Genomic DNA, 23,625 nt, shown 5'->3' on the forward strand with positions numbered 1-23,625 from the left:
GCATTTTCAAAGACCCACCAGTCATGGTTAGCTCCCCGCCCACTCACTCTATCTTTTCAGACTTCCAGGTAGTTTGACATTTCAGGAAAGGTAATTGTTTCCAAATGTTGATCATTTATACACAATTTTCCCACAATGCACCATAATTTACAGTATGCTGCAGTAATATGTTTCAGAGTATTTTACTGTTGATAATACCCAAAATGATCATATGAATTACAGTTTTCCGTTACAGTGTACAATTGGATGCGCTAGTGCCTCTCTGGAAGTTCAGGGTAAATTACTTGTTCACAGAGGAATGCACATATTTTTTGTGTGGAAGGACGACACGTCAGCCATTAGCGGAAATTGCTAATGCAGGTCACACCAACCACTGGTATTATGATAGAGGGATTATGGCAGGCTTCCCAGAGCCCTGGAGGTCGAGGGGCCCAGAAGGACACAAATAGACTTTGCCTCTGTGGATTTAGACAGGCATGCACACGAAACACACACACACACACAGAGAGAGAAAGATTTCTGGAGGTGAAATGCTAGCCATCTTCATATATGCTCCAACAGTACTGTCTAAATTCCTGAATCTGCCCACAAGAATGGGACTTTAAAACCTAAAAGCTAACATATGGAATTGTTTTACGATGGTTATGTCATGGATCATTTAGCTATTTGATTTTGAATTGTAGGACCCCTTTAGGTATGAAAAAATATAAACAGTTATTTGATAATATGTTGCATTTGATCTTTACTACTATAGCCCATAGAAACACATTCATAAATGGCAAGAAAGTTAAAAATAAATCATAAGGAATGTGGTTTTGAAGTGTCTATATTATATCTGGAGGATATAAGAAAGCTCAGGGAATATTTATGATTTTCTGATGTTTTTTTGGACACATATTTTTTATTTTTGTTGCCACTAAACTACCTCCGTTCATTTGTGTGGGTTACCTTCAGACATGTCCCGTGAAATGTAGAGCAAAACGGAGAACACCTGCCGAGTTCGTGAGAGTGTCCTCTTTCCTGAGTGGTGTAATATTAGCCGTGTGGATGCTACTGACGTTTTTTTTTGAGATGACCGGTTTTCGGCATGTATCATGGTATGACAAACACTGCTGTTGCTCGGCACAGGTGCGTCAATAGACTCTTAGGATTTGTTCATGAGGTTGCCATGAAAATGGACAGACAAAGCTTTATGAGCGTAGTCTGGCGTATGCAGTCTTTCCAAAAATCTTTCACAAACGTAAGAAAAAATGTGAACATGAAATGTATTTGGTAGTTTTTCATTCAATATATGAAATTCAACAACACTGAGCTCTTTTTTTGTAAGCAGTAAGGAAGATTTGTAGAGCAAGACAAGGTTTTGTTAGTATAAAGGTGGTTTGAGCAATGTTCTTGGTCTAATACTAATTGTAATTTCTATGGATACCAGAGGAGTGAGTTAGTTGCAGACTAAATACTTCTCTATCACAGGCAAATATCATCTTATTTCTGTCAAGATCCTGTAAAGCAATCACTTCGAAATTTGTGAAGACAGTGGAGTGTGGTTAGCGCTTCATAGGGGGTTTCCATAGGAAGCAGCTCAATTTGATTCAAAAAGAGAGGAGAATGATAGAACATTCTTATTCTTTTGGATGCTGAATATCTGCTTGACTTGTGAGTATATTGAGGTAGTTGTACTTACAAGTTGGGCAGCTAGTTATGGATCTCAGTCTTTGGTAAAGGTGGTTCATATCAAATCAAATGTTATTGGTCACATACACATATTTAGCAGATGTTATTGCTTGTGTTCCTACCTCCACCAGTGCAGTAGTATCTAACAATTCACACACATCTAAAAGTCAAATAATGGAATTAAAAAATATATAAATATATAATTATTAGGACGAGCAATGTCTTAGTGGCATTGTTTGATGCTGCTACTGTGCGCATTGTACAGCTGTTAGCATAAGACAAATTATTATAGTTTATAAGAAGTGAACATTTGATATTGTGTCATACTATTGATTGACAATTGACTAAACTGATGAATTTGTATTACTTTGATTATTATTACTGAAAAAAACATTACATATGTTAGCCTTTCCTTCAATGTCCTCTCTCAGCCCACAATACAAACTAACAAGAAGTCCTCTAGAGTTAACCCTGGCTTGAGGGGCGATAATGTCACTGTGGGATTACAAGTTCTGAATGTTTCGTCTTCAATTTTCTGTGAATAAAAATATATTATAAAGAAAATAGTAAGTGGGATCATTTGGAATGAAAATTCCATAGTTCCCGTTCTGGGTGAGAATAGCACGTGACCTATCTCAAGTAAGGAAATGTATACCCTTTGAGACCAGGTGAAAGGTGCCATGTAAATGCAATTCATTACCATTCAATGAATCATTCAAGGGCACACTACTCACTCAAGACAGTAACCACAAAGTGACAAAAATTGCAAGAGTTCCAACCATCCTCCACATCTTACCTTTTCTGAAGACTTCCCTGTGCATTGAACCAAAGGGCATGCACCGCAAATTCCTCAAAGTTGAAAAGGAAAAGAGACTGGGAATAATAGTGAGATTTGGGTCCGGGGACAGACGCACATGTGCGCACAGACAAACATGTACGTGCGAGCGCACACACACACAAACACACATATATACATGCTCACCCTTGCAGTTAAAGCACTTGATGTGGAAGTGCTTGGACTGGACCCGCAGCACCTCTCCCTTGCATGGCTCCCCACATTTGTAGCACTGGATGCACAGCTTTTCTGCAGGGTCCTGAACATGGGCCACTGGAGGAGAGAACAGACAGGCATGAGCATGGCCACCTAAAATGTATTTAAATCACTGTGTTCAAAACGGGGTGCGTGTACACACAGCAAACATGCGGGTGTTAAAAGTGTTGTGAGTGTTATATCCAATTATTGATTCTAGTGGGGTTAACACCAGTGCGATTGAAATTGACACCAACTGCAGTGAATAAATGAAGTTTTATTTCAATCACAGTGGAATCAACACTGCGGGGTGTTGTTACTTGACTGTGTTGAGTTCATTTCCGTTAAATATGTGTACGAAATATATTTTTTAAATATCTCCTAGATTTATGACAACCATGTTTCTTATTTATTTTTGGTCTGTCCTTTTTGCCATTTATGATGTTTCTATAGGCTTTAGTAGTAAAGGCCAAAATCAACATTTTATCAAATACATTTTTTTATACCAAACAAGGTCTTAAAAATTCAAAATCAAACATTTAGATGATCCATAGTTTGACCATCTTAAAACAATTCCATACCCCAAGTCCCCTAACATCTTTGACTCTCGTCACCTGCGACAATAAAGACTGCTTCCGGGTAAAAGGATTTTTGCTGGCTAATGATCTTGTACAGTTCACTGAGTGTCGTCTTGGTGTTTGCTGTGATAATAACACGTGAGTTTCCTCAGCGTATAGTGGGGTTGGTGTTTTAACATCAGAAACTCCAGGTTGGGTGAACAGGAGCTTGCAATGTTTTCAACTTCCGTACATCAGGAATTGTTTGAGGAAACATACCCCTCCCCATAGACTCTTATTAGACATCGCCATCTGATCCATTCGAAATATGGAAAAGCCGTCTGGTTGAATAGTAGAGTGTAGTGTATTATCCGTAAACCACAACTCAGCAAAAACAAAGACACTGCATTCCCTGATGTCCCTCTGCAATTGTTCACAAAGTTTATTTTCCAGCGATTGGATATTAGCCATCAGGATACTAGGATGAGGAGGCGGTGTAGCCTATATTTTCAGCCTAGCTCGGATTCCCTACTTTCCTTCCTCTTCTTCATCGCCAGATTAATAGCGACTCTTGGCGGAATGCATTGCTTGCCTGCTGTGGGAGTGATAAGCATTAATTTAATTTAAATGTAACCTTTATTTAACTAGGCAAGTCAGTTAAGAACAAATTTATTGCCTTACCTCCCTTATCCTATCTTCTTTGCACACACTGTATACTTTTTCTATTGTATTATTGACCATATGTTTGTTTATTCCATGTGTAACTCTGTGTTGTTATTTGTGTCGCACTGCTTTGCTTTATCTTGGCCAGGTCGCAGGTGTAAATGAGAACTTGTTCTCAACTAGCCTACCTGGTTAAATAAAGGTGGGAAAAAAAGTACAATTATATATTCCGGGTAGACTCACAGAAAAACATTGACGAATACGGTGACTAAGTTTATCAGGAAGTGTATAGGAGATGTTGTACCCACTGTGACCATTAAAACCTACCCTAACCAGAAACCGTGGAAAGATGGCAGCGTTCACGCAAAACTGAAACCACCGCATTTAACCATGTCATGGTGACTGGGAATATGGCCGAATACAAACAGTGTAGTTATACCCTCTGTAACGAAATTAAACAGGCAAAATGTTAATATTGAGACAAAGTGGAGTCACAATTCAAGGCCTAAGACACAAAACTTATGCGGCAGGGTCTATAGAAAGTCACACCGACATCTTGCTTCCGGACAAGCTAAACACCTTCACCTGCTTTGAGGATAACACAATGCTACCGGAGTGGCCCACTACCAAGAACTGTGGGCTCTCCTCCGTGGCCGACGTGAGTAAAACATTTAAACGTGTTAACCCTCGCAAGGCTGCCGAACCAGATGACATCCCTAGCCGCGTCCCCAGAACATGTGCAGACCAGCTGGCTGGAGTGTTAATGGACATATTCAATCTCTTCCTATCCCAGTCTGCTGTCCCCACTTGTTGCCCCAAGATGTCCACCATTGTTTCTGTACCCAAGAAAGCAAAGGTAACTGAACTAAATTACTATTACCCCTTAGCACTTCTGTCATCATAAATTGCTTTGAGTGGCTAGTGTTGTGGAAATTCAGTACTGAGAGAGATTTGGCCATTTCTTCAAACAATCATCTTTATTTAATATTGATTAATTATTGCAATAATGAGGCTGGTCGACCCGCCCACCCTTGAGTGTTGTACCGAGTAACCTAACCTTTACACAAATGCAGAGTACTATATATAGCTGACACCAACAAGTCATGGTTGGTTAAACAGCCCCCTCATGCAGACCAAAGAGCATCAGAGGCCACTGTGGCTTCGTCCTGTCGTTATCTGCACGTGGGTTGTTGTCTTAACACTACCCTGACTTAGTTTCCCAGATGCGAGGATGATTTTGAGACAATGAGGGATTGTTCTACTCCTAAACTATCTCTAGTAAAACACATTATTTTCTATGTAATGCTGTCTTTAACCCATTTGTCAGCTCAAGCCATCTCCAGTGAAGCCCATGTAAACACAGACACTAGCAGGACAGAAATGTCTTAATATTAGTTAAATATTAATTGTTAACCATTAAAACCTCTCTTGGGTAGGGGGCAGTATTTTGAAGTGTGGATGACAAACATGCCCAAAGTAAACTCCCTGTTACTCAGGCCCAGCAGCTAGGATAAGCATATGCATGGTACTATTGGATAGAAAACACTCTGGTTCTAAAACTGTTAAAATAATGTCTGGGAGTATAACAGAACTGAGGCAAAAACCCGAGGAAAATCCATCCAGGAAGTGGGACTTTTTTGAAGTGAATTGTTTTCCATTGAATGCCTATTGACTCTGTTATAGGTTAGGGCCCAGATTGCAGTTCTTATGGCTTCAACAGTCTTTAGACATGCTTTCAGGCTTGTATTTTGAAAAACGATGAGTAAAAATACCTTTTGGTCAGAGGACAAGGGAAGAATGCAGAGCTGCTTTGCGCGCGTGACCGATAACGCGCCGTTCGTTGTTTTTCCTTTCTATTGAAAACGCTATTGTCCAGTTGAAATATTATTGATTATTTAAACAATAGACAACCTGAGGATTAATTATAAACATCTTTTGACATGTTTCGACGAACTTTACCGGTTAGGATTTATTCGTCTTCATTTTTGACCTCCCTGGAGACAGTGGATTACTGACCAAAACGCCCCAACAAAACAGAGTTTTTGGGACATAAAGAGGGATTTTATCGAACAAGACAAACATTTATTGTGTAACAGGGAGTCTTGTTATATGAAGATCATAAAAGGTGAGTGATAAATGTATCGCTATTTCTGACTTGTGACTCCTCTACTCGGCTGGAAAATGTTTGTATGCTTTTGTAAGCTGGGGGCTGTCCTCAGATGATCGCACAGTATGCTTTCGCCATAAAGCCTTTTTGAAATCTGACACAGCGGCTGGAAAACAAGAAGTTAATCTTTAAACCGATGTGTAACACTTGTATATTTTATGAATGTTTATCATGAGTATTTCTGTATTTTGAATTTGGAGCTCTGCAATTTCACTGGATGTTGGCCAGGTGGGACGCTACCGTCCCACCTGCCCATAAAAGGTTTTAATATCAAATACACAAGGTAAATATGTAATTTTTCTATCACACTAGAAGTTAAGGATCATATCACCTCTACCTTACACCATAGACCCACTTAAATTTGCATGTCTTTTTATTCTCAATGCTGCCTGCAGCATGATATATATTGCCTGTGCGCATAAATGACAGACAGTTTTTGGTCGGTGCAAGTATCTGGAGTCAACAGAGGAGCGTATAATAATCCTACAGTAGAATTCATTTCAGGCAGCAGATCAAATGAATGTCTACAATGAACGAGTCACTCAGAAAAACAAATCATGACCTTTGTCAGTAAAAAAGATTTGTTAAAATGAAAGAATTGTTCACGAATTGCACATCACGACAAGCCAACATATTGTGATTTGATTTGGCCAAAGAATCAGGATCATCAGACCAAAATGTTGGGGGGAAACTATACCATAACGGAGGGCCTTACGACATGTATAATCTATAGTCATGAATCGTTTGCGTTTAATTCAAAAACATGGATTACACTTTCATTTTGTGAAGGTTTCAGAAACAGAGAAGTATCACTGCAAAAACCATGTCTCTGTCATGAACAAAAACAATCAAGGGTGGGTATCTCTTATTTTCACTTGAAAGGAATGCTGGGAAATGTGCAAATAAGGCTCTACCTACAATGTTAAAATAACACTCCCAAAAAAGACCACTAAGTGTTAATTTAAGTTGCTATTTGCAACACCCAAGACGTTAGTTTGTCAACACTTTGAAAAGTGTTACTTTAAAACATATACAATATACACTACTGATAAAAAGTTTGGGGTCACTTATAAATGTCCTTGTTTTTGAAAGAATAGCACATTTTTTGTCCATTAAAATAACATAAAATTGATCAGAAATACAGTGTAGACATTGTCAATGTTGTAAATGACTATTGTAGCTAGAAACGGCACATTTTTTATGGAATATCTGCATAGGTGTAGAGGCCCATTATCAGCAACCATCACTACTGTGTTCCAATGGCACGTTGTGTTAGCTAATCCAAGTTTATAATTTTAAAAGGCTAATTGATCATTAGAAAAACATTTTGCAATTATGTTAGCACAGCTGAAAACTGGCCTTCTTTAGACTAGTTGAGTATCTGGAGCATCAGCATTGTGGGTTCGATTAAAGGCTCAAAATGGCCAGAAACAAAGAACTTTCTGCTGAAACTTGTCAGTCTATTCTTGTTCTGAGAAATGAAGAATATTCCATGCGAGAAATTGCCAAGAAATTGAAGATCTCGTACAACGCTGTGTACTACTCCCTTCACAGAACAGCACAAACTGGCACTAACCAGAATAGAAAGAAGAGTGAGAGGCCCCGGTGCACAACTGAGCAAGAGGACAAGTACATTAGAGTGTCTCGTTTGAGAAAGTAAGATTAAACTGGATTTAATTGTCTTTTCTACACAAATGACTCTATAATGTCAAAGTGGAAGAAAAAGTCTAAGGCTTTCCGCTAGATGTTAGAACATTGCTGTGGGGACTTGCTTCCATTCAGCCACAAGAGAGCATTAGTGAGGTTGGGCACTGATGTTGGTGCGATTAGGCCTGGCTCACAGTCGACTTTCCAATTCATACCCAAGGTGTTCGATGGGGTTAAGTTCAGGGCTCTATGCAGGCCCGTCAAGTTCTTCCACACTGATCTCAACAAACCATTTCTGTATGGACCTTGCTTGTCATGCTGAAACAGGAAAGGGCCTCCCACAAACTGTTGCCACAAAGTTGGAAACACAGAATCATATAGAATGTCATTGTATGCTGTAGCGTTAATATTTCCCTTTATTGGAACTAAGGGGCCTAGGCCGAACCTTGAAAACAGCCCCAGACCATTGTTCCTCTTCCACCAAACTTTACAGTTCGCACTATGCATTCGGGCAGGTAGTGTCCTCCTGGCATCCGCCAAACCCTTTTTTGCTGCTGCTCGGCCATGGAAACCCATTTCATGAAGCTCCCAACGAACAGTTATAGTGCTGATGTTGCTTCCAGAGGCCATTTGGAACTCGGTTGTGATTGTTGCAATCGAGGACAGATGATTTTTATGCGCTACGCACTTCAGCACTCAGTGGTCCCGTTCTGTGAGCTTATGTGGCCTACCACACTTGTGTGGCCTACCATAAGCAACTGAGCTATTGTTGCTCCTAGACATTTCCTCTTCACAATGTCAGCACATACAGTTGACCGGGGCAGCTCTAGCAGGGCAGAAATTTGACAAACTGATTTGTTGGAAAGGTGACATCCTATGACGGTGCCATATTGAAAGTCACTGAGCCATTTTACTGCCAATATTTGTCTATGGAGGTTGCATGGCTGTGTGCGTGATTGTATTCACCTGTCAGCAACATGTGTAGCCGAATCCACTAATTTGAAGGAGTGTCCACATACTTTTGTATATACAGTGTAAGTATTCAACCCCAACAACATGTTAGAATCACCTTTGGCAGAGATTACAGATGTGAATCTTTCTGGGTAACTCTCTAAGAGCTTTCCACACCTGGATTGTGCAACATTTGCCCATTATTATTTTCAAAATTCTCCAAGCTCTGTCAAATTGGTTGTTGATCATTGCTAGACAACCATTTTCAGGTCTTGCCATAGATTTTTAAGCAGATTTAAGTCAAAAACCTGCCAATCTGTCATCTTGGTAAGCAACTCCAATGTAGATTTTTCTGTCCTGCTGAAAGGTGAATTCATCTTCCAATGTCTAGTGGAAAGCAGAATGAACCACATTTGTCTCTAGGATTTTGTCTGTGCTTAGCTCCATCCCGTAAATGTTTTATTCTGAAAAACTTCCCAGTCCTTAGCGATTACAAGCATACTCATAACATGATGCAGCCACCACAATGCTTGAAAATATGGAGAGTGGTACTGAGTAATGTGTTGTATTGGGTTTACCCTAAACATAACACTTTGTGTTCAGGACAAATAGTGAAAAGATGTTGATCCATCCTCAGTTTTCTCCTATCACAGTCATTTAACTCTGTAACTGATTTAAAATCACCATTAGCCTCATGGTGAAATACCGGTGGTTTCCTTCCTATCCGGCAACTGAGTTAAGAAGGACACACATCTTTGTAGTGACTGGGTGTATTGATACACCATCCAACGTGTAATTAATAACTTCACCATGATCAAATGGATATTCCATGTCTGTTTTATTTTAGTTTTTACCCATCTACCAATAGGTGCCCTTCTTTGTGAGGCATTGGAAAAACTCCCTGGTCTTTATGGTTGAATCTGTTTATTAAATTCACTGTTCGACTGAGGGACCTTACAGATAATTGTATGTGTGGGGTAAAGAGATGAGGTAGGCATTCAAAAATCATGCTAAACACAATGTTTTTTTCTAACACTAGATTAGCGATTAGATCAGGGGTTCCAAAATGTTTGACTCAGGTCCCCCTTCTGACATTGGGGAACATCCCACACCCCCCTTTGCGTGCACGTCACGTCTATTTCTATGGGCACAAGCACTGATCATGCCACAAACCTTTCACACCCTCTTGTTGCCAGAGAGAAACATTTCCAGGCATACAGCTTATTTCCTGCATTTATACACTTTTTGTCATGGGATGCCGAAAACATTGAGCTGTTTCAAAGCTAATTCTCTTGCATTTCTATACATTTCGCCATGTCTAATGTGTATTCATGTGATATTTGAGTGACAAACATTACTCAAAACAAAATCTATGGGCTAAAAAAACCTAGCTAAAAAACGCTGATATCTATGGGCTAAAAAACCTAGCTAAAAAACGCTGATATCGTCTAGTTCAGTGGTTCCCAAACTAGGAGTCGCCACCTGTCACGTTAGTCATAATGAGGCGCAGCGTGCGTAGAATTCCACATGTTTAATAATTAATAAACCCTATAAATTAATAAACCCTATAAACCCACCCTAGTCACACCCGGACCTAACCAACATAGAGAATGAAAAGCTTTCTATGGTCAGGGTGTGACAGTATCCCCCACAAATGTGTGGACTCCGACCGCAAAACCTGACTCAATAGAGGAAGGTCCTGGTGAGGGGCAGTAAGGGGAGCAGTACCTACTCCGCTTGTGGATACGGCATCATCTTCAATGGCGGCTCTGGTGCTGGGATCGTCGCCGGATGCTCCGGTCCTTGGATCGTCGCCGGGGACACCGGACCGTGGGTCATAGCCAACTGGGTTGTGAAGGTGCACTGGAGACCTGGTGTGTATAGCCGGCATCAATTGTTCCGGAACTTTATCACACTTCTCAGGACGAGTACGGGGAGCTGACTCAAGTGGCACCAAACTGACAACACATTCCTTCATTTCAAATCCGTGCATCCTCCACCAACTCAACAACTCTCCCATTTCTATCTCCTCCAAATTCTCCTTCTTCTCCCAGACTGGCTCTGGTTCACTCTTCTGCACCGCCGACTGCTCCATGTGCACCCCCATTGATTTTATTGGGGTTTCTGTGGCCTACCTCCCCGACTTCGTCGCTTTCGCTGCTTCCGCCTGCCTCCATGGCAGGCTCTTCTCTACTGCTATTATGTCGTCCCAAGTCCAGGATGTTCTCTCCATAATCTCCTCCACAGACCAGGATGCCATTATCTCCCGAGCACGCTGCTTGGTCCGTTGTTGGTGGGATCTTCTGTCTACAGATAGTTGCCTGTGTGCACACCAGTAGTTTCACGTTTCGTTTGTGCTTGTTTGTTTTGTCTGGTGAGTCTCTATTAATTAAAATATGTGGAACTCTACGCACGCTGCGCCTTGGTCCAATCATTATGACGAATGTGACACCACCCCAAAATGGGGTCGCAGAAGAATTTCTAAAATCCCACCAAACCCTCCCCAAAAATGATATATAATATACTCAAAACTGTTGTTGGCTTACAAGCTATTCCTCTCAACTATACAATCATACTTTATATCTATCTAGCAAGCTAGTCATCCAGCAAAGCATTTTTATATTTTGCTGACTTTTTTTGTCACTTTTGGAGCACATGCTTTTGTCACTATGGTAGTTCCCTACAATGGCAAAGTGTACCTTTTCTTAGTACATGGTTTTGTATCTGTGGACTACATGTAAGTAAGGTAATATCTGAGATATAAACTGGGGTACAATAATGTACCTACAACTAAAAGTTCAAAGGATGACCTTTACAGGGTATCACCCCAAGCCAAGTGGTTGTACCCCATTAAGAACACATCTAAATCTTTATTGTGTAGGTACAACACACTCAATGAGCTAATCGTCTTTAAGTAAACATGTACTTCAAGTTGTCATATGGGACACATGGATACATACACACGTGTACACAGTACACTCACACACAAACACATGCAAGCAAACAGACACACACACAGGTTTCTTAAAAAAATATAAAAATGTAAAGACATTGTACATTTTTCCCAGGAAGGATTGTTGTTTGGTACTCGAAAAGTAGCAATTTCTGAAGAATGGCTGCAACTTTATACCAAATGCTTCAGAAAGGGTTTTAAATCTAGTGGACCAATAATCTGCCAGATAAGGACAGGACCAGAATATGTGGGTCAAGTCCGCCAAGGAGCTTTTACACCTGTCACATGTTCCATCAAAATTTGGGTAGAATTTGGACAATCTGGCCTTGCTGAAATGGATATGGTGAAGTACCTTATACTGTATAATGCTTAGCTGGGCACAAGACGAGCTAACATTTACAGTAAGTAAGGCAGTATTCCAGACTCTCCTCTCAGATTGGATTTTATTGAGTGATGGGATATTTTTTATTTTATTTCACCTTTATTTTAACCAGGTAGTATAGTTGAGAACAAGTTCTCATTTACAACTGCGACCTGGCCAAGATAAAGAAAATCAGTTCGACAAATACAACAGCACAGAGTTACGCATGGAATTAACAAAACATACAGTCAATAATACAGTAGAAAAAGTATATATACAGTGTGTGCAAATAAGGTAGGATAAGGGAGGTAAGGCAATAAATAGGCCATGGTGGCGAAATAATTACAATATAGCAATTAAACACTGGAATGGTAGAAAGTGCAGAAGATGAATGTCCAAGTAGAGATACTGGGGTGCAAATGTGCAAGATAAATAAATAAATACAGTATGGGGATGAGGTAGTTGGATGGGCTATTTACAGATGGGCTATGTACAGGTGCAGTGATCTGTGAACTGCTCTGACAGCTGGTGCTTAAAGCTAGTGAGGGAGATATGAGTTTCCAGCTTCAGAGATTTTTGCAGTTCGTTTCAGTCATTGGCAGCAGAGAACTGGAAGTAACCAGTGAGATATACCTGCTGGAGAGCATGCTAAGGGTGGGTGCTGCTATGGTGACTAGTGAGCTGAGATAAGGCAGGGCTTTACCTAGCAGAGACTTGTAGATGACCTGGAGCCAGTGGGTTTGGCGATGAATATGAAGCAAGGGCCAGCCAACGAGAGCGTACAGGTCGCAGTGGTGGGTAGTATATGGGGCTTTGGTGACAAAACGGATGGCACTGTGATATACTATATCCAATTTGTTGAGTAGAGTGTTGGAGGCTGTTTTGTAAATGACATCGCTGAAATCGAGGATCGGTAGGATGGTCAGTTTTTACGAGGGTATGTTTGGCAGCATGAGTGAAGGATGCTTTGTTGCATAATAGGAAACCGATTCTAGATTTCATTTTGGATTGGAGATGCTTAATGTGAGTCTGGAAGGAGAGTTTACAGTCTAACCAGACACCCAGGTATTTGTAGTTGTCAGAACTGTCCAGAGTAGTTATGCTGGAAGGGCGGGCAGCGATCGGTTGAATAGCATGCATTTAGTTTTACTTGCTTTTAAGAGCAGTTGGAGGCCATGGAAGGAGAGTTGTATGGCATTTAAGCTCGTCTGGAGGTTAGTTAACACAGTGTCCAAAGAAGGGCCAGAGGTATACAGAATGGGGTCGTCTGCGTAGAGGTGGATCATAGAATCATCAGCAGCAAGAGCATCATCATTGATGTATATAGAGAAGAGAGTTGGCCCGAGAATTGAACCCTGTGGCACCCCCATAAACTGCCAGAGATCCGGGCAACAGGCCATCCGATCATTAAACTTAGTAAGGCTGAAAGCTGAATTCAGTTTGCCTGGAAGGAATAGGTGATTATTAAATAAAGGACCTTCAATAGAGAAATCACAGAATTTAAAATGTTGATGGAATTGAGTCCAAATTTCAAGAGTTTTGACAACAATTGGATTGCATGTGTAGCGTAAACAGAAAGAGGGAGATGGTGGAGGTGACTAAAGCTGACAAAGATTAAGAGAAACATGAGTTGGCTTCTGTTTGATACCACCACCCCATAAAAAAGACATAAGCTTATCCAATAAAGTGGAGAAAAAAAAGAGGGAGACACTGGAACAAATATAGAAATCTGGGCAATACGCTCATCTTGATACAATTCGCATTACCAGCTAAAGTAAAAATGGAGAATACTCCATCTCTGAAAGTCCAGTTTAAGTTTGCTGAACAGAGAAATAAAGTTTTCATCATGGAGGGAAGACGAGGTACATGTGATATTGTTCCCTAAATATTTAAAGCCAGCCTTGGACATACGAAATTGAATAGTATCCCACGGAATTTGTAATGCTAATGAATTAATAGGAAAATGTATTTATAACCCGAAAACACACCAAACCTATGCAATAGGTCCACTACCTCAGGGACCCACATTTCAGGGTCTGAGATAAAAGCAAGTCATCTGCATACAAGGAAACTTTGTGTTCCAGTCCCCATCTGTAGATAACATGTGTTGTCTTTAGCATAATAGAGAGGGGTTCTAGCGCCAGGGCAAATAACAGAGTGGACATTGGACATCCCTGTGTAATAGCATAACTTTAGTCCGTCCCCTCGCCCCTACCCAGGCTTGAACCAGGGACCCTCTGCACACATAGACAACTGACACCCACGAAGCAGCGTTACACATCGCTCCACAAAAGCAGCGGCTCTTGCAAGGGGAACAACTATTTCAGGTCTCAGAGCGAGTGACGTCACCGATTGAAACGCTATTAGCGCGCACCACCACTAACTAGCTAGCCATTTCACATCGGTTACACCTGGCGTGTGGCCCTTGATAATGGGAAATACTGTGAACAAAGTTTGAAGCCTTGGGTGATGAATACAGTTGTACCCAGAAATGAAAATTTGCACCAAAGCCACATTTTCCCAGTACAGAGAATAAATATTCCCATTCTCCCCTGACATTAAGCAGACGGCAAATGTTAGAAAAGGAGTGGCGACCCTTAATAAATCCTGTCTGCTCCGTTGATTCTATTCGAGAGGCATGCAAATTCGCTAATATTTTTACACCTGCATTTAAAAGAGAGATTGGTCTGTATGAGCCACACTCAGATGCATCTTTGCCGGGTTTTAACAAAAATGTAATCGACGCCTCTGTCAGGGTTTGGGGTAAAACACCCAGGTCCAGGGAATTTTCAAACATTTCAATCAGGAGAGGGGATAGTTTGGCAGAAAACGTATTGTATAAATTTGATTGTGCTAGGAGATTTCACACTTTGCATTGCTGTAATTTAATTAATAATATCCTCTAGCTTCAAAGGTCTCCTCTCTATATTACTGGTAGGAGTTTCCAAATTGTCAAGGAAGTCATTCATAATTGAATTGTCTTCAGGTGATTCAGATGTGTTAAGATCAAAAAAAATTTTTTGGGGGGGGGTGACAGTATTATTGATTTCAGTGGGACTAACTTAAGACACCCGAGGTGTTGTGAATTTGAGGGATCAGCTGTGCGGCAGATTTTCACTTGAGTTGATGAGCTAGAAGTCGACCAGCCTTTTCTCCATGTTTGTAAACAAAACCGCGTGCACGGAGTAGCTGCTGCTCAGCCTTATTGGTGGATATTAAATTGTACTAAGTTTGAAGACTCAGCCTTTCTTTGTAAAGTTCTGGTGATGGAGAGGTGGAGCACTGTTGTTCTAATTCCAGAATTGAGTTGATCAGCTGTTGTTGTTATATTTGGTTGTTTATTGAGGAGAGGAAGAGAAAAAAAAAATGTTTCCTCTAAAAACAACTTTAAGTGTTTCTCAAAGTGTAGATGGAGAGATCAAATCAGTTTTAATTGTCTCAACAAAGACAAATCTGTTCAATGAGAATGAGAAGTCGTGTGACAGAGGAGCATGATCACTAATAACAATGGCAGAGTATTCTACTTTCTTAACAGAGGGGAGAAGGGCTTTATCTACAAAAAAGTAGTCTATTGTAGAATAGGAGTTGTGCACGTGAAAATAAATATAATTATTTGTTACGGGGAAAAATGAATCTCCATGGATCTACACATCCTGGGTGGATCACACAATTCAAGTCACCTCCAAAAATGTAATGGTGTGAGTTGACATTGGGCAGCAAAGAAATACGTTTGTTCCTGAAATTGGGAGGATAAACATTTACAAGCAAAACAGAGGTGTGAAAGAGAGAACCAGACACCATGACAAAACGCCCCTGTGGATCCAAGATTATGTCAGCAGCGGTAAATTGTACTTTCTTATGAATAAGTACTGCTGTTGCCCTTAGCATTGTATTTTGAGTGGAATATTTGTCCGACCCAAGATTTACGGCGTCTACCATGATCTGCTGCACACAGATGTGTTTCTTGTAAGAATGCTATATCGGTTATTAAATTCTTAAGATAACTAAATACTCCAGTACGTTCATTGCCTTGATGTTCCAGCTTGTAAACCTAATAGCTGATCACCCAACTCCCACCCCAAAATCTGAATGGTCAGTCATTAAAAGTTGAGATTTCTAAATGAAGACTGAAATAGAGATGAAAACCCTGTATAAGATCACCGATCATATCTTGTGACAAAAGAAAAAGCATGTACCAAAAAGTTAGTCAAAATACTGTTGAAGTAGAATGTGTAAGAATCAAATGGTTAATGAAGGCAAACAACACCCCCCCCACCCCCTGACACAAAACACTCAAAATAACACAACAAACAACATCCCCCCCATCCCCTGACACAAAACACTCAAAATAACACAACAAACAACATCCCCCCACCCCTGACATAAAACCCTCAAAATAACACAGCAGACAACATCCCCCCACCCCTGACATAAAACCCTCAAAATAACACAACAAACAACATCCCCCCACCCCCTGACATAAAACCTCAAAATAACACAACAAACAACATCCCTCCCACGCCCTGACATAAAACCCTCAAAATAACACAACAAACAACATCCCCCCACCCCCTGACATAAAACCCTCAAAATAACACAACAGACAACATCCCCCCCACCCCCTGACATAAAACCCTCAAAATAACACAACAAACAACATCCCCCCACCCCCTGACATAAAACCCTCAAAATAACACAACAAACAACATCCCCCCAACGCCTTGACATAAAACCCTCAAAATAACACAACAAACACCCCCCCCACCCCCTGACATAAAACCCTCAAAATAACACAACAAACAACATCCCCCAACCCCCTGACATAAAACCCTCAAAATAACACAACAAACAACATCCCCCCACCCCCTGACATAAAACCCTCAAAATAACACAACAAACAACATCCCCCCACCCCCTGACATAAAACCCTCAAAATAACACAAACAACATCCCCCACCCCCTGACATAAAACCCTCAAAATAACACAACAAACAACATCCCCCACCCCATGACATAAAACCCTTAAAATAACACAACAAACAACATCCCCCCACCCCTTGACATAAAACCCTCAAAATAACACAACAAACAACATCCCCCCCACGCCTTGACATAAAACCCTCAAAATAACACAACAAACACCCCCCCACCCCCTGACATAAAACCCTCAAAATAACACAACAAACAACATCCCCCAACCCCCTGACATAAAACCCTCAAAATAACAGAACAAACAACATCCCCCCACCCCCTGACATAAAACCCTCAAAATAACACAACAAACAACATCCTCCTCCCCTGACATAAAACCCTCAAAATGACACAACAAACATCCCCCACCCCCTGACATAAAACCCTCAAAATAACACAACAAACAACATCCCTCCCACGCCCTGACATAAAACCCTCAAAATAACACAACAAACAACATCCCCCCACCCCCTGACATAAAACCCTCAAAATAACGCAACAGACAACATCCCCCCACCCCCTGACATAAAACCCTCAAAATAACGCAACAGACAACATCCCCCCACCCCCCGACATAAAACCCTCAAAATAACACAACAAACAACATCCCCCCACGCCCTGACATAAAACCCTCAAAATAACACAACAAACAACATCCCCCCACCCCCTGACATAAAACCCTCAAAATAATACAACAAACAACATCCCCCCATGCCCTGACATAAAACCCTCAAAATAACACAACAAACAACATCCCCCCACCCCCTGACATAAAACCCTCAAAATAACACAACAAACAACATCCCCCCACCCCCTGACATAAAACCCTCAAAATAACGCAACAGACAACATCCCCCCACCCCCCTGACATAAAACCCTCAAAATAACACAACAGACAACATCCCCGACCCCCTGACATAAAACCCTCAAAATAACACAACAAACAACATCCCCACTGACATAAAACCCTCAAAATAACACAACAAACAATATCCCCCCCACCCCCCTGACATAAAATCCTCAAAATAACACAACAACCAACATCCCCCCACCCCCTGACATAAAACCCTCAAAATAACACAACAAACAACATCCCCACTGACATAAAACCCTCAAAATAACACAACAAACAATATCCCCCCCACCCCCCTGACATAAAACCCTCAAAATAACACAACAAACAACATCCCACCACCCCCCTGACATAAAACCCTCAAAATAATAAACAAAATAATGAACACAGTACAAAATGAAACTGTCCTATGCTCGCCTCTAAGGTGGAATGCAAGCTTCCCCAAATAGGGTCAAACTCCCAGTAAACCATCTGTCACTTAACGTACCCTACACAAGAGGGCTCTCAATTATTGACATAAATATATACAACGCCAGTTTTAAATTCTTTAAACTCAAATATTAACAGTGTCGCTTAACAGTTGATTAGTTACATCCTCCACTGGCTTTAACAAATGAAAATAGTCAAATAAAATGTTCTGTCTGTCAAGACTTCGGCCCATGTGTTAGGGGGGTGATCTGCGCCACGCCACGTTCCAGTAGCCGCAATGCGCAACGGTGTCCACAACCACAGGGAGTAAAATATGATACTGTAACACCAACCTGTTACAGATAGGCAGCAGTAACACCAATCTCTTTCTCTCTCTCGGAGGACTTGAGCCCCAGGACCATGCCCCAGGACTACCTGACATGATGACTCCTTGCTGTCCCCAGTCCACCTGGCTGTGCTGCTGCTCCAGTTTCAACTGTTCTGCCTTATTATTATTCGACCATGCTGGTCATTTATGAACATTTGAACATCTTGGCCATGTTCTGTTATAATCTCCACCCGGCACAGCCAGAAGAGGACTGGCCACCCCACATAGCCTGATTCCTCTCTAGTTTTCTTCCTAGGTTTTGGCCTTTCTAGGGAGTTTTTCCTAGCCACCGTGCTTCTACACCTGCATTGCTTGCTGTTTGGGGTTTTAGGCTGGGTTTCTGTACAGCACTTTGAGATATCAGCTGATGTACGAAGGGCTATAGAAATACATTTGAATTTGAGTAACGTCACCGGCAGGGCTCTAAAGTGTCACTAATTTGGTTGCATGCAGAATATTTTGTTGTGCTACTATGAAAAACAATCTGCCAAATAATAATGGCTGTAATGATAAGGCTCCGCTGTACTGTTGTTTCTGAGTGCTCTAGAGAAACAGGCAAGTGCAGATCGTTAGCGTCATGGTTTGCACCCTGACTACACTGAAAATGGCTTGCTTCCAACCAGGTCAAAACATCTGACCCATATTACCGGCACAACATTTTATCTTTCTGTAGCGGATTACCGGACCGCATTTTACATTCATAAACCATGTAGTGGGCCATTCTAAAACTACTTGCGCGGCAAAGTAGTTCACCATCTGTTTACATTTGTTCAATGATGTTATTTAATTGGCTAACTAGCTAGCTAACAACCTGGCCATTTTTACCAGTATATTCAAACATGTGGGGGCACAGAAAAAAAGGGATCGCTTCTTCAGGAGATCTACGTATGATCATAGATAGCAATGAGTGAATGACAGATCTCTTGCCCGTCATCATCACAAACATGACATTTTTAAAGAGAGAGTATAATAGGGAAAATAATGCTTTTACACAATGTAGAAACCTAAAATTCCACAAATCACTTAGTAATTTCAATCACAGGTATTCATGTCAAAATGTTTGCTTGTATAATAAAGAAATGTATTTACAGTGTTAGATATTAGTTTCTAACCCACAACATGTGCTTCAAAAGTAGCTAGATTTAATATTGGCCCAATATAGGCTGTTTCTCAATCCATTTTAAAATTCTTATTTTCTGGTGCTCCTAAATTTCATGTGGTGATCCTAACTTTTGTAAATTGGCAACACCATTTTACCAAATATCATTTGTTGTTTTGAGCCCTGGTCACCGGTGACACAATTCCAATTTCTTAATTGTCCGCTAAAGCTGATTAATAACCTTGATTTACATACTGTTCTTAATTTTATACAAAAAACAGTTGTAGACCTTAAACTGGTACAAAATAGAGAAAAAAGTATACAGTGCCTTGCAAAAGTATTGATCCCCCTTGGTGTTTTTCCTGTTTTGTTGCATTACAACCTGTAATTTGAATGGATTTTTATTTGGATTTCATACAATGGACATACACAAAATAGTCCAAATTGGTGAGGTGAAATGAAAAAATATGACTTGTTTCAAAAAATGTTCAACAGATAAATTGGTGCATGCATATGCATTAACACCCTTTGCATTCACACCCTAAATAAGATCTGGTGCAACCAATTACCTTCAGAAGTCACATAAGTACGCTGCTCAAAAATATAAAGGGAACACTAAAATAACACATCCTGGATCTGAATGAATGAAATATTCCTATTAAATACTTTTTTCTTTACATAGTTGAATGTGCTGACAACAAATTCACACAAAAATGATCAATGGAAATCTAATGTATCAACCCATGGAGGTCTGGATTTGGAGTCACACTCAAAATTAAAGTGGAAAACCACACTACAGGCTGATCCAACTTTTATGTAATGTCCTTAAAACAAGTCAAAATGAGGCTCAGTAGTGTGTGTGGCCTCCAAGTGCCTGTATGACCTCCCTACAATGCCTAGGCATGCTCCTGATGAGGAGGCGGATGGTCTCCTGAGGGATCTCCTCCCAGACCTGGACTAAAGCATCCGCCAACTCCTGGACAGTCTGTGGTGCAACGTGGCGTTAGTGGATGGAGCGAGACATGATGTCCCAGATGTGCTCAATTGGATTCAGGTCTGGGGAACGGGCGGGCCAGTCCATAGCATCAATGCCTTCCTCTTGCAGGAACTGCTGACACACTCCAGCCACATGAGGTCTAGCATTGTCTTGCATTAGGAGGAACCCAGGGCCAACCACACCAGCATATGGTCTCACAAGGGGTCTGAGGATCTCATCTCGGTACCTAATGGCAGTCAGGCTACCTCTGGCGAGCACATGGAGGGCTGTGCGGCCCCCCAAAGAAATGCCACCCCACACCATGACTGACCCACCGCCAAACCGGTCATGCTGGAGGATGTTGCAGGCAGCAGAACATTCTCCACGGCGTCTCCAGACTCTGTCACGTCTGTCACATGTGCTCAGTGTGAACCTGCTTTCATCTGTGAAGAGCACAGGGCGCCAGTGGAGAATTTTCCAATCTTGGTGTTCTCTGGCAAATGCCAAACGTCCTGCACGGTGTTGGGCTGTAAGCACAACCCCCACCTGTGGATGTCGGGCCCTCATACCACCCTCATGGAGTCTGTTTCTGACTGTTTGAGCAGACACATGCACATTTGTGGCCTGCTGGAGGTCATTTTGCAGGGCTCTGGCAGTCCTCCTCCTGCTCCTCCTTGCACAAAGGCGGAGGTAGCGGTCCTGCTGCTAGGTTTTTGCCCTCCTACGGCCTACTCCACGTCTCCTGATGTACTGGCCTGTCTCCTGGTAGCACCTCCATGCTCTGGACACTACGCTGACAGACACAGCAAACCTTCTTGCCACAGCTCGTATTGATGTGCCATCCTGGATGAGCTGCACTACCTGAGCCACTTGTGTGGGTTATAGACTCCGTCTCATGCTACCACTAGAGTGAAAGCACCAACAGCATTCAAAAGTGACCAAAACATCAGCCAGGAAGCATAGGAACTGAGAAGTGGTCTGTGGTCACCACCTGCAGAACCCCTCCTTTATTGGGGGTGTCTTGCTAATTGCCTATAATTTCCACTTGTTGTCTATTCCATTTGCACAACAGCATGTGAAATGTATTGTCAATCAGTGTTGCTTCCTAAGTGGACAGTTTGATTTCACAGAAGTGTGATTGACTTGGAGTTACATTGTGTTGTTTAAGTATTCCCTTAATTTTTTTGAGCAGTGTAGTTAGATTGCACACAGGTGGACTCTATTTAAGTGTTACATAATCTGTCACATGATCTCATTATATTATGAAGGAGCTGCAAAGCAGATTGGTGTATCTGTCCATGGGACCACTTTAATCCGTACACTCCACAGAGCTGGGCATTTACGGAAGAGTGGCCAGAAAAAAAGCCATTGCTTAAAGAAAAAAATAAGCAAACACTTTTGGTGTTCGCCAAAGGGCATGTGGGAGACTTCCCAAACATATGGAAGAAGGTGCTCTGGTCAGATAAGACTAAAATTGAGCTTTTTGGCAATCAAGGAAAACGCTATGTCGGGCGCAAACCCAACATCTAATCACCCCAGGAATACCATCCCCACAGTGACGCATGATGGTGGCAGCAGTTATTTCTCAATGTTTTCTCCCCTTCCACTGTCCCGATCTCTTTTCTTCACTAATTTCTCACTCCCTGACCATACTAAAACAAACTCCACCACTCCAGTAGGGCTGCCAACTCAGACCAAACTCAATCTGGGAGATTGAAGGTAATGTTATTATTTGGTGACTCCCTTTACAGATTTGAAAACTGACACTCTATTTATATGCATCTTCTTAGGGTTAGGGTTAGGGTAAGAGTAAGGATTAAGGTTAGGGTTAGTGGATAGTTAATAGAACATTTTGTTAAAAGTTGAACAAGTTCAACTCACCAAATAAAGTGTTACCAAATTGTCCTAAAACTTTTGACATTACAGGAATTAATTTCAAAGACAATCTAACTGAATAGCATTATCGCTCGCCTTCAGAATAACAAGCCTGGTCTCCAGACCAAATCGGAATGGTGGCAACACTAGGCAGATGAGCAATCCCTTACCTGGTCCAATTGATCCCATGTCTGGCGGCATGCCTACCATCCGCTCACACAGGATATAGTCGTTGGGGTTCAGGAAGGGAAGCTGCTCCATCATTGATTGTTTCGGAATCAGGTAGAGAACCTCAGCAATCTGACCATCCTCAATGATCGACATGCGCCTAACCGAATTCTTGCGCTTAGCCCTGTCCATCACCACCATATCCTCGCCCCGGCTGGAGCCACAGATCTTGCCCAGGCTGCTGAGGTTTGGCATGTCGATACTAACAAAGGTCTCGGCCCAGCAACGAGGGTTGCAAACTGACTGAAAATTAGAAACCATGCAGAAGGACTGCAAGAACCAGAGGAACACTAGGACGGCCGTATGGCAAAGCAGAACACAGGAACGGTAGGGCGGCCAAACAGTTAAAGCAGCGAAAACCGCAAACACCCTTTGAACCGTCTCAGGTATTAAGCTGACCTCTAAGACTTTGTAACATTGTATGTGTGTGTGTGTGTTTGTGTTGTCCGTCAAGCACTGCAAGACTAACTCCTACTCACTCCCTTAAGAAGATTAAGAGGGATGTATTTTTAGTGTTTATCTGCAGGGAAGGTATAGCAGTGGAGCCGTGACGCAGTAAGTCAAGTCAAATGGCTGGTACAGTCATTCTATCATCCTGCATTTCCCCCTCATCCAATTTCATGCCCCTGAGGCATATCAAAACAAGAGCAGCATGCATCTATGGTAATCTCCTGTGATTGGGGGAATCTTTAAGAAGATTATGAACTTCAGTCTTGTTTTTTTACCATCACATGTATTACAGTTAAAATGAATCTCTTTATAGCTAAAGCCACAGTTAAGCTAGATCACAGGTCAATGCATTTTCCTATCCATTCTCTATTCTTGAA

General features: G+C 41.5%; 1 protein-coding gene across 1 annotated transcript in view; it reads right to left on the reverse strand.

The window, feature by feature from the left end:
• ablim1b (actin binding LIM protein 1b) overlaps nt 1-23,169 on the reverse strand; it is a 76,530-nt gene extending 53,361 nt beyond the window's left edge. The window contains exons 1-2 of the mRNA XM_090212037.1: nt 22,741-23,169; nt 2,654-2,779 (exon numbers count right to left, since the gene is read on the reverse strand). Of these exons, the coding sequence (XP_090068163.1) occupies nt 2,654-2,779; nt 22,741-23,059 (445 nt within the window). The 5' untranslated portion in view covers nt 23,060-23,169. The remainder of the gene's footprint in view (nt 1-2,653; nt 2,780-22,740) is intronic.
• Nucleotides 23,170-23,625: the final 456 nt, after the last annotated feature.

This window comes from Oncorhynchus mykiss, chromosome 20 (assembly GCF_057628025.1).
Source record: "Oncorhynchus mykiss isolate SJ-2025 chromosome 20, ASM5762802v1, whole genome shotgun sequence".
NCBI lineage: Eukaryota > Metazoa > Chordata > Actinopteri > Salmoniformes > Salmonidae > Oncorhynchus > Oncorhynchus mykiss.